At 41.9% G+C, this 12,895-nt stretch overlaps 1 protein-coding gene across 1 annotated transcript in view; it reads right to left on the bottom strand.

Moving 5' to 3' along the window:
• ADPRHL1 (ADP-ribosylhydrolase like 1) overlaps positions 1–5,107 on the bottom strand; it is a 38,464-nt gene extending 33,357 nt beyond the window's left edge. The window contains exon 1 of the mRNA XM_077813753.1: positions 4,613–5,107. Within this exon, the coding sequence (XP_077669879.1) occupies positions 4,613–4,826 (214 nt within the window). The 5' untranslated portion in view covers positions 4,827–5,107. The remainder of the gene's footprint in view (positions 1–4,612) is intronic.
• Between the last annotated feature and the right edge of the window lie 7,788 nt (positions 5,108–12,895).

Here is a 12,895-nt window from a genome sequence, read left to right on the forward strand (position 1 = left end):
CTCAATTAATCAATAAATTAAAGGAGGGTAATGTAATTAAAGCCAAGCAATATGGCTTTATAGGAAATAGATCTTGTCAAACTTAACTCAGTATGTTTTTGGATGAGATTACAAGTTTGGTTGATAAAGGTAATAGTGTTAATGTCACATACTTAGACTTCTGTAAGGCATTTGACCTGGTACCATGCGACATTGTGGTTAAAAAACTAGAATGATAGACAATTAACATGGCACTTATTAAATGGATTAAAAGCTGGCTAACTGATAGGTCTCAAAATGTAATTGTAAATGGGAAGTTGTCATTGAACGGGTGTTTCTAGTGGGGTCCCACAGGGATTGGTTCTTGGCCTACGCTTTTTAACATTTTTGTCAATGACCTAGAAGAAAACATAAAATCATCGCTGATAAAGTTTGCAGATGACACAAAAATTGGGGGAGCGGTAAGTAAGGAAGAGGACAGCTCACTGATACAGAGCAATCTGGGTTGCTTCATAAGCTGGGTGTAGGCACACAATATGTATTTTAATAAAATTACATGTAGCTATATACATATAATAGACTGTAGGTCTGGAAGGGACCTCAGTAGGTCATCTGATCATCTCCTGCACTGAGATAAGACTAAGATTATCTCTCTAAGCCATTCTAGACAGATATTTATCTAACCTGTTCTTAAAAACCTCCAGTGATGGAGATTCCACAAGCTCCCTAGGAAATTATCAGAAGGGTAGCTGTGTTTGCTGCTTTTACAGATCCAGACTAAGAGTCCTGTGGCACCTTATAGACTAACAGATGTATTGGAGCATAAGCTTTCATGGGTGAATACCCACTTCATCGAATGCATGTGACGAAGTGAGTATTCACCCATGAAAGCTTATGCTGCAATACGTCTGTTAGTCCATAAGGTGCCACAGGACTCTTTGCCGCTTTCCCTAGGAAACGTATTCCATTGCTTAATCACCCTGACAGGAAGTTTTTCCTAATGTCTAAACTAAATCTCCCATGCTGCAATTTGAGCCCATTGCCTCTTGTCCTGTCCTCAAGTGAACAAAGGAGAACAGTTTATCACCCTCCTCTTTATTAACAACCTATTACTTACTTAAGGACTGTTATCATGTTGCCCCTCAGTCTATTCTTCTCCATGCTAAACAAATGCAATTTTTTCAATCTTTCCTCATCATCATGGTTTCTAGACCTTTACTAATTTTTGTTGCTCTATTTTTGACTTTCTCCAGTTTGTCCACATCTTTCCCAAAGTGTGGTGCCCAGAACTGGATAGAGTACTACAGTCCAGGCCTTATCAGTGCTGAGCAGAGTGGAAGAAAGACTTCTGTTTTACTTCCAACATTCCTGCTAATACATCCCAGAATTATGTTTGCTTTTTTTGCAACAGTATTACATTGTTGATTCATATTTAGTTTGTGAGCCACTATAACCCCTAGATCCTTTTCTGCAGTACTTCTTCCTAGGCAGTCATTTCTCATTTTGTACTTGTGCAATTAATTACTCCTTCTTAACTGTAGATCTTTGCATTTGTCCAAATTGAATTTTATCCTGTTTATTTCAGACCATTCCTCCAGTTTGTCAAGATCATTTTGAATTCTAATCCCTTCCTCCAAAGTGCTTGCAATCCCTCCCAACTTGGTATCATCCACAGACTTTATAAGTGTACTCTCCATGCCATTATCCAAATCATTTACAAAGATATTGAACAGAACCAGACCCAGGACAGGTCCCTGTGGGATCTTACTTCTCTTCCACTTTGATTGAAAACTACCGATAACTATTCTCTGAATAGGTTTTCCAACCAGTTGTTCACCCACCTTATAGTAGGTTCATCTAGGCTGTGTTTCTCTAGTTTTCTTATGAGAAGACCATGTGAGACAGTACCAAAAGCCTTACTAAAGTTGAGATATATCACATTTATTACTTCCCCCTATCCACAAGTCCCCCTATCCCCTGTCAAAGAAGGATACAAGGTTGGTTTGACATGATTTGTTCTTGACAAATCCATGTTGACTTTTACTTTTCACCTTAGTATTTTCTAGGTGCTTACAAACTGATTGTTTGGTTATTTACTCCATTATCTTTCGAAGTACTGAGATTAAGCTGACTGGTGAATAATTCCTTGTGTTGTCCTTATTCCCCTTTTTATATATAGGTATTATATTTGTCCTGTCCAGTTCTTGGGTACCGATCCTGTCCTCCACGAGTTCACAAAGATAATCGCTGATGGCTCAGAGATCTCTTCAGCCAGTTCCTTAAGTATTCTAGGATGTATTTAGTCAGGCCCTGCCAACCTGAAGACTAGTTCTTAAGTCCTTAAGTCCTAATTTGTCTAGTTCTTAAGTTGTTCTTTTCCTATTTTAGTCTCAGATCCTACCCCATTTACACTGAAGTTTGCTGTGTTAGTAATCTGACCACTGTTAACCTTTTTGGTGAAAACTGAAACAAAAAAGGCGTTTAACATCTCGGTCATTGCTGCATTTTCTACTGTTGTATTTCCCTTTGAGTAATAGGCCTACCGTCTCCTTGGTCTTCCTCTTGCTCATGTATTTGTAGATTTTTTTTTTTACCCTTTATGTCCCTAGCTAGTTTCATCTCATTTTGTGCCTTGACCGTTCTAATTGGCCATTTAGGAACAAAAAATGTAGGCCATACTTGCATGGGAAGCAGCGACTGAAAAAGATTTGGGGGGTCATGATGGATAATCAGCTGAACATGAGCTCCCAGTGCGACATTGTGGCCAAAAAGGTTAATACAATCCTTGGAAGCATAAACAGGGGAATATTGAGTAGGAGTAGAGAGGTTAATTTTACCTCTGTATTTGGCACTCATGCAACAAATGCTGGAATATTGCTTCCAGTTCTAGTGTTCACAATTCAAGAAGAATGTTGATTAAATTGGAGAGAGTTTGTAGAAGAGCCATCAGAATGATTAAACGATTAGAAAGTATATTTTATAGTGATAGACTCAAGGAGCTCAATCTAAGTAGCTTAACAAAGAGACGGTTAAGGAGTGACTTAATTACCTTCTAAAAGTACCTACATGGGGAACAAATATTTGATAACGGGCTCTTCAGTCTAGCAGAGGAAGATATGACACCATCCAATGCTGGAAGTTAAAGCTAGACAAATTCAGACTGGAAATAAGGCATACATTTTTAACCGTGAGGGTGATTAACCCTTAGAACAATTTACCCAACATTGAGGTGGATTTTCCATCACCGCCAAATTTTAAACCAAGATTGGATGTTTTTCTAAAAGATCTGGTCTGGGAATTATTTTGGGGAAGTTATACTGTGCTTGTGGTGATTTGTTGTTGTTGTTTTTTAGGAATAGCTGTGCTTCTGTTGTATTTTAATAATAAAATTTACTATTACACTACAGCATAATGAACAGGATTACAAGCAGGACTTGTCAGGCCTAGCAGATATCATTTATACTTTTATAGAGCTTAAGAAGCAGGAAACGTGATGTGCATTTAATCATTGACCATATTCAGAAATATGTTAGACTGACATCTTGTCCTTATCTTTAGTGTATTAGCTATCCCTCAAACCATTGGTTAGCCAGTAGCCAAACATGAAGTATCCAACATTCTCTTCAACTGATCTCTGGACACTAAATTTAGAACAGTTCAGCAGCAGGCAGATAAAACATGAAATATGAGCACAAGTGAAATTGCATTAACTTAGACAATACATACATGTATCTATACATGCTAATATTTAGTTATATGTTATTATATTATTATATATTATTACTTAATGTTAAGGGAAACAGACTAATTTTAAGAGAGGTATAAATATTTGCTTCATTTTGAATAAAAAGATCTCGCTAAACACTGTTACTATGTGCTTAATGGTGAGTTTTTGATGACAAGGGCTTGCTAATCTTAAAAACTTTAGCTCAATGGGCAGAGACTAGATATAAAAACCATAGCTTCCTAAAGAAGAAAATTAATACCTTAAGAAAATGCAGAAGTACTTGTTCAAACTTGTGTGATTTTAGAGAAGGATGCATATAAATAGCAGTGACTGTTGTAATATATTTTAGGTGAAAATATAGTAATTTAAAATGGCTCTCTGTAGATCAAAGATACACATTTTTCTAACCAGGTTACTCCTTAATGAATTTAAGGTGGCCCAGTGACATCATGATGTACTGTATTAATGATTAGTCTATATGCATTTTTTCTGCACAAGAGCGTCATTCTTTTAAATAGGTTTATTCCCAGAGGGCAGTACTGTTCCCTGAAACTTAGGGCACAGAAAATACTTATTTAACCAACTTTTCACTTTGATAGGTACCAAGTGCCCCACTGTATTAGTATTTAATTTTTATTAGCTTTAAACCTTAGAAAAAATACAGGGAGACACTCTAAACCTAAGAAATCAAACCTTGTTATTTTTTGTGGCTATCAGAACATTACTTTCCCCTGGGAGACAAGTTGTGGGCTTATACTGTTATTCAGTAAAGCTGTGTCTTTAGACTCTGAATAGGTTCTCCCAAGCTCACTGCTCCCATATCATTTAGTGCCTATTTTAAGAAAGCTAGCAGCTCCACAGCTTTATTCCTTCCCAATCTAGGTTCGCTAGTCAGCCATTACTTACCAGTGATGACAGCCTCTGCTGTAGCCATGTGCATGAGGGTATTGTCACTCACTGGCCATTTGTCTCCAGACAGCACCAGGTTCTCAAGTCCTCCAATTTCCTTTAGTTCCTCTTGGATCTTTGCACCTAAAGCACTGTTTTCTCGGGTGAAATTTCGATAACCAAGAGCATCCCCTACCCCTGCCAGCAAGACAGCAGCCTTAAATTTCTCCATCACAAGGGACTTTGACACTTCTCACTTTCCTTTTGTCTAAAGCAGCCACTGAGTCTGGATCTTTCTTTGTTCCTTTGCCTTCAGCTGAGTTCAACTGACACTTTATATTAGACATTGTGTCACTGCACAGATCTCGCTGTATAAGGCAAGGCTTGCCTTTTCTGGCTTTGCAGGTGCCACCTCTTGTCCCAAATCCAATGAAGAGAAAATATTTCTTAATCCAAATATATTTTACAGGGGGTTAGTTAATTGTAAAAACATGTGTGTACAACATGCAAGAAGTGAAATGCAAAGATCAAAATCATTCCTGCAATGCAGCATAAAGCAAGCCAGAAATACTTTGACGATCCACTTTAAGTAACTCTACACCCAGATAAACAAATGTGTGGTGGGGTGTTAATTTTTTTAATGGCTTGTAAATGAACATGTTTTTCTTTAGTTCTGTAATATTTTAGAATTAGTTTCTCTTTGTGGAACTGATTAAGAAACAGAAGCACAGTCTGCTGTTACAAAAGGATGTACAGAGCCCCTCCTCAAATGCAATAGATTCAAGGTTGGAAAATTATGTAGAAAGAAAATAAAATTCAGTAGCGCTTTCACATTTCTAACTATATCCAATGGCAAAGTTTTATTATCTGGAGGCACAGCTGGGTTTGTTACTGAATTTAGACAGGTGACCCAGAAAACACTGGCTCCAAATTAAGCTGCCTGATCCATTAAAAAAAAACAACACACACACACACTTTTTTGCTCTTCCCCTTTACAGTAGGAATGATTAACTAATTCATTGTGTCCTTGGATAAAATCAAGTAAAATAATAATTTATACCACACCGTGGACTGGGTCCTTGGATAAAAGCAAGCAAAATGACTTATACCACACCTACGAGTATTCTCCTCTCTAGAAAGGAATGTACTTTTCATACCAGCATGTCCACAGGCTGCATTTTAGATGTGACAGGAGATTAGCATCACATGTTTTGGAATGAATATTAAGTGATGATCATGGGGCCCTAGGAAAATTGTTTATCCAGAAAATGTCCAACTTGATGGATAATCTTATATTTTGATAAACACTCTTGTACTCAGTGTTTGGTTCACTCTGTGGCTATATATATATGACCAGCCCTTCTGTGGCATAATTTGGGGAGGGAGACTCCAGCCTTTGTACCCAATACCTTGCACCTGAGCACAACTATCCCTGTCCCCTCTGTCTACACTGCAATGAAAAAACACAACACTGAGTCCCATCCCACAGCATGACAGCAGTCAAGAGGTCCACAGACTCAAAGAAGCCCAGGGACCCCTGCTTGTCATCCAGCTGGCCTCTGTCAATGTCCCTGTGGCCCCTGGCACAGCTACCCCTCCCTTAATAGTGGCTGATCCCCAGCACAGCACCACCCAGCTCAGAGGGCCCATCTTGTCCCCTGACAATACTGAGCAGTGGAGGGAGCACAGCAGCTCCTGGTGGAGTGGGCAGAGGGAACACAAATACCATCTATTGAGGGTCAACCCTCAAGGAAGGGAGGATGGCAACCCCAGAGGTGGCAGCAATGGGGGAGGGTCATCTGTGGGAGTAGGATTGGGGACCCTAACAGCCATGCCACTGAGGCATTGGCAGCACCATACCAGATACAGGGGTTAAAGGGACAGGGTGACACTGGTCTGAGGTGCCATGATAGAGAAGAAGGAGAAGGGGGCACTGCAAGGGACTTGGCACCTAGATCAAGGCCTGCTGGCAGACAGTTGTCTTCCCCTGGGGCTACAGAGGTCAGACTCATGGCCTCAGATGGCCCCAAGGCCCTCCCCAACACCGCCAAGAAGGCATCCTCCCCATCAGCCACCAAGGTAAGCTCCACCTCAGCACTGACTGGAGGGCCAGGAGAAGAGCGACAGGAGCAGAGTCGTCCCCCCTCCGCTGCCAGAGCATCCCTGGTCAGCTCCTCCCGCTGGACCAAGGTGGCTCAGCAGTGCCCACCCCCAGATGCTGTGTGGGAGGCCTCTTTCCCCTCTTTCAGATCACAAATGAGGTGCTGGGCTTACAGCTTACGTCTGTTGTGCTGACCACCCCACCCGCCATTACCAGTACCCAGTCCTCATTGGTATTGTCTGAGGGTGGGCCAGCAGGGGTAGGCTCAGCAGGCAGGACTGATAGGATGGGGATTAGAGGAAGCACAGATGGGACAACTGCATGAGGGACAGTCTCCACCTTGGATGGACCCACTCTCATGCTCCCTGATATTGCCTCAACTCCCCCGCCATGGACCCCACCCTGATGGCTGGCGGTGGCGCTGCCCCAGGAACCCGAGCGGGGTTGTTAGCTGGGGAGGAGCAGGGACCAGGTGGGCAGAGTCACTGGTGCTGGCGGGGCCTGCACTCTCCCAGGACACAGGGAGTGCCTTGCACTGCTCCTTGCCAGACCAAGCAACAGTCCTTCTGGAGGTGCCTCAGAGCCTGCAAGAGGAAGCACCAAGCCTCCCACGGTGGACTTGATTTAAATCACTAGTCAGGAAGACTCGATTTAATCATGGATTTCTACATAAAAGTGCATTCTTGTTAGTTGTTATAACCTTAATACATATCCTTCACAACTCAGAGATAGATGTAGGCTTCATTTTTAGAAGGTACACACTAGACATTTTTAAGTGATTTATTTAGAAAACTTTTCAGATTAGTTTTACAGCTATATCAGAAAATGAATGATTGTTTGGTTATTTCATTTACCAAAGGTAATTGAAGCAGATATTTATGAAGCCATTGGGAGGTGAACTATCTCCAATTCAACAGGTTAATCATTAATATTTGGAGGATTTTCTTGCCAAGCTGTATTAGGAGGAGAACATCACCAGACAGACATTTAAATTGTTTTATTTAACTAAAACAACAACGTTAAGTATTCTGGATATTTTTCTTCAACAGCAAACATAGAATATTTAAACAAAACAAGCATATACATTTTCTAATTTAAATATTCAAGTTTTTTAAAATCAGGTTTGTTTTTGTTAAAATTGTTTTTAACTAAAATAGTTAAATGAAGTATTTAAAAAAGCAACAACAAAAATTAAATTGACTATGTCAGCCAGGTCAACATGAGAAACTTAAAATATTGGCTTTTGCTGCTAACTCAGTTCTGCTGCTAACTTCATCTTCCTGTTTGTTCATAATCTGGAAAAGAAAAACAAGCTTTCCTGCTTTTTCAGATCCCAAACGATTTCTCAATTTGGAATGAATTAGTCCAAAGGAAGAAAATATTCTTTCGACACCGGCAGAAGAAGCTACTGCTGTTAAAAGGGGGATTATCACTTCAATAGTCTCTGAATTCAAGTGCTTAAGTGACTTCCACCAGTTCACTGGTGTGACTTTCTTTAAAACATCATCAGCAAACATATATTTCTTGAATGATGCACCCTTAGCTCTGAAGTTTATTATAATTGGCATTATGGAGGGATGATTGCTGGATGTCTATGTCATAGCCAATTCTTCCTTTTCAGCAGTTAAGGTTTGACCCTGGTACCGAGTATTGAGAATATTTAGAAGAAAATGAGCTGGAGACAGTTCTTGTCCCATTTGTTTTTTTAATGCTTATACTTTAACTCTGACATGGGATATTTCTCTTTTTAAGATCTCATTCAGTTCCTTCCAATTTCAACAGCGTCAGCAGTAAAACCGCTATTTCCCTGCATTTTGTTCAAGGCTACAGCAATAGGCTTCAGGGGACTCAGCATGTGTTCAACATTTCTCTTAGCCCAATGTTGAGAACTTTGGCTGTGACAGTGCCATCTATTTTTTCATGATTTTGTTCACAGACTGTCATCAGATTAGGTCAGTTCTTGAGATAGTGCTCAAAACCTTCCACTACTGAGATCCATCACACGTCTTGTGGGAGAGTTAGCTTGGTTCCTCCCACTTTTTCAGAGCAGCTGCTGCAAAGTGGTTGTTACGGAAGTATATTGCAATTTTAACAACATTAGCCTTTATTTCTGGAACACTGAAGTCTCTGGCTAGGAGGTGCATCAAATGAGCACTGCAACCGTATGTTATTACCTTGGGACTCTCTTCACTCTCTTCTAAATAATTTCTTCTCCTCTTGGATACATTTGCAGCATTGTCTGTGACCAAGCTGCGTACTAGACATTTGGATTTTTTTCAGTTTGTTAAAACTTTTACTGCTACTTCTTTTAAGTATTTTGCTGTGTGTGCATTTCCTGATGTATCAATTGTTTCTGTAAGGAAGACATTCCCTTCTTCTGTTGTCACAGAAGCACATACAACGGGATCATTGTGGACATTGCTCCACCCATCAAGACTCAGGTAAACAATTTTACCCTCTAGCCCAGGGGTGGCCAACCTCTGGCTCCGGAGCCACCTGCGGCTCTTCAGAAGTTAATATGCGGCTCCTTGGATAGGCACCGGCTCCACGGCTGGGGCTACAGGCGCCAACTTTCCAACGTGCCGGGGGGTGCTCACTGCTCAACCCCTGGCTCTGCCACAGGCCCTGCCCCCACTCCACTCCTTCCCTCCCCTGACCCTGCTGTGCCCTCGCTCATCCCCCACCCCCAGAGCCTCCTGCATGCCACGGAACAGCTGATTGGGAGGTGCGGGGAATGACAGGGAGGCACTGATCCGTTGGGCTGCCAGTGGGTGGGAGGCTCTAGGAGCGGGTGGTGCTGCTGACCTATTACTGTGGCTGTTTGGAAATGGACATTGGTAAATTTTGGCTCCTTCTCAGGCTCAGGTTGGACATTCCTGCTCTAGACCTTTTGGACACTGCTCAATTTCTCTTTCATACACTTTATCCAGCAATTTGACTGCAACATCTGCGCTGTTGGGAGGACTGTATCCTGGTCTTAATGACTGAACCATGTTAATGAAGTGTGGGTTCCCAATCATATGGAAAGGAGAGTTTGTTCCATAAACAAACTGGGCAATTTTTTCATCAATCATCTCTTTTTGTAATCTGCTGGTTCTTATCACAAAACTTATCTGTGGTTGTTTCTGGATGATGGGGATTTTTTTTTCTTTTTGCTACAGGTGATATACTATGGCTATGTGACATACATGATGTGACTGAAACACTATCATTGGCAGATAACTCTGAAATTAGAGAAAATGATGGTGATCTTGAAGGTGGATAGTCTTCAGAATCCTATATGTCGAGGATGGATTCTCCTAAACAAAACAAGTCAATGCAGTTATTTAATTATTATTCCCATACTACTCCTTTAGTATTACTCATTGCGTTTACTGACACTCAGAACTACTTTAAAGATGAAATTGTAAAAGGAAGATCTGCCTATTTCAGCTATTTATTTTTTATCACAATTGCATCTAAAATGATAGTACCATAGAGTAACAAACTATTTTTTGCTCAAACGTGACAATTCAAGAATAATTCAGAAGGGAGATAGACAGTCCTTAAGAAAAAAGTACAAAATAAAAAAGTTTACCAAGCTGAAGATCCTGCATGTTCAGACATGTTCCTTTCACCATCTTCAATGCAACTTCCTCCTGAGAAGGAACATTTCTTATGATGTTGTTTCATTTGGGCAACCAGGCCTTGCATTTGTTTGTTACACCGTTTGCATTTTGCACGCATGCCTGTCTTACCCACAGGTAGAGGAACTTCATTAAAATATTCCCAAACTGGGTCTCTTTTACAGCCTGCTGCCATTATAGGTTTTCCCTTCTAGTGAGAGAATGGTATGGTAGATCTCAAATCAATGAAGGATACACTCAGAAAGACCTCAAGACTTCTGGAACATGCTGCTCAAACAGTTTCACTTTTGTTTCTACTGCCTGTCCGTCCCTTCTCACATTTATCTCCAGACTTCTTCTCCTTGTCCTTGCCCCCAACAATCTTCTATTCATTGAACTTTTTGAAACTTTGCACTTTTAGAAAGAGGTAAGGGATTGACCCTGTGTACACAAATTTGCAAAGGGACAATAGGGTTGAGGTCTGTTATTTCTCACCTCTATATATTATTTATTATTTAAACAAATTTTTGCTGTTAAACAAACATGTTATCTCTGGAGAGACAAATCCACAGTCTGAGAACTGCAAAACTAAGCATCTCTGATGGTATCTTCTAGACTGAGCACTGAGTCCCATTGGATAGATAGAAAGATTAACCTAAATAATCTATACAGAAGCCCCTGGAATACTATAAGATTGGGTCCCTAATCCATGAACTATTGGAACTCATTTACAAAACTTTTCTTAAATATTATATGAATATATTGTCTCATACTATAGAATTATAATTTATAATCCCTATTGCATGATGAGATATCTTTGAGCTATAATCTTTTCCTCAAAAAGCATTCTATCAAAAAATCCTATTTAAATAAAAAAAAATCTGATAAAAAAAATCATTGATTTTTATCCACCCTGCAGCCTCCCCAGTGAATAATGCATATGACGAAAGGCCCTGAAAGGGCACCACAAAGGACCCTTCCAAGCTCCCCCTGCCATATGCCATCTCCAGCAGCTAGATGGTAACTTCCAGTGGAATGCGAGCACCTGAATGTGTGTGGGGCCTCTGAAGCCCCGTAGGAGATGGCTGATGGTTTCCCCAGGGACACAAAGGGAAGCAGATGAGCAGCACTGGGGCAGAACGGAAGTGAGAAACACCCATAGGCCTGTAAGGGCTTGAGGGGAATAAAGACTCCCCCCCATCAACCAAATGCCCATTTTCACCATGTTATAGTCAGACCCAGCAGCAAAAGAGGAGGGGAATTTCTTCCCCTTTTCCTGCCCTGCTCCTACTTGCTGACTGAGGGGGTTCCACTGATAATGATTTTGGCAGTGAAGTCCCTGCCTGTGCCTTCTGCTGCCAGAAGACATGATGGGGATGGCCGTGGGAGTGGATGAGGAAAAAGCTGAGGTGGGGCAATGACAGTGGCTGGGAATCCCCCTCCCTCAGTCTTCCCCCCATAGATGAAGCCTCTGGAGCATCTGCCATTGAGGGCAAGTGATAGGAACATCTGGGGGGAGGGCGCAGGGGGGAAGAGGATGTCAATAATAAAGGGACAAAGTGAATGGGAAGGCCGCTAACCACTTCTCCACACGAAGCCACATGGGAGCTGGAGGACACAAACACAAAATGGAGGAGTTAATCATGCAAATGAAGGGGAGAGGGGAATGCAGCAGTGTGCACGGCAAGGAAAATTGGCTTCTCCAGCTGCATTGGGAGTTTGGGGGTGTATATAAACGAGGAGAATGCACTGAGTGAGAATCAAAGTGCGGGGTGGGGGGAGGGAGAAGAACACACACGTGGGTACAAGTGGGTGCACAGGGCAAGTGGGATTGGGCGAGGCAGGCAAACAGCAAGGGGAGGTGGGCCGGGTGCAGCAGCAACAGGACTCAGAGGCCGGCAACAAATCACAGGGGAGAGGGAATCACAAGGGGGACCACCCAAGATGGGGGGAAGGAAGGAAAAGAAAGGGAAGGAGGGCCTACAAAACAGGGGGATAGAGTACTGCAGGGTGGGGGGAGGGGGGAAATCATACAAGTCAGGGAGGGGGCAGCAAACTGCAAAGGGGAAAAAAACCATGGGGCGGAGAGGAGAAGGGCAAACCACAAGGGGGAACCGTGCAGGAGTGAAGGGGGAAGGAAGGCAGCAAACTGCAAATGGGAACAATACGAAATGAAGGGGAAGGAGAGGCAGCAAACTGCAAAGGGTGAACAACATGAGATGGGGGCAGTAAGAGGGGGCTGGTGAGCAGGCTCTGTGTTGAGTGACTCCCTCCCACATGCCTTATCTGATTTTAAAAGCTTTGTGCAGGTCACTTTTAAGGGAGAGTCTTTTCCCACCATGGTGCTAGAGGTGAAACAAGTGGAAGCATGGATGGAGCATGGAATCACTCTTACATATTTACAGAGAAGGTGCAAGTAGCAGCTGGGGAAGGGGTCCACACATCAGTGTCTCATTCCCCTCCTCTCAGGAGGCTCTTGTACTGTTCCTGAGACATCCACTGTTCTCACTCCTTCAATAGTCTTCCTATTTAAAAAAAAAAAGAGCATCTTGGTTTTCTCCTCACACCCTCCTCATTTCACTATGAGCAAGAAGG

The sequence above is a fragment of the Eretmochelys imbricata genome, chromosome 1, assembly GCF_965152235.1.
Source record: "Eretmochelys imbricata isolate rEreImb1 chromosome 1, rEreImb1.hap1, whole genome shotgun sequence".
NCBI classification, from domain to species: domain Eukaryota; kingdom Metazoa; phylum Chordata; order Testudines; family Cheloniidae; genus Eretmochelys; species Eretmochelys imbricata.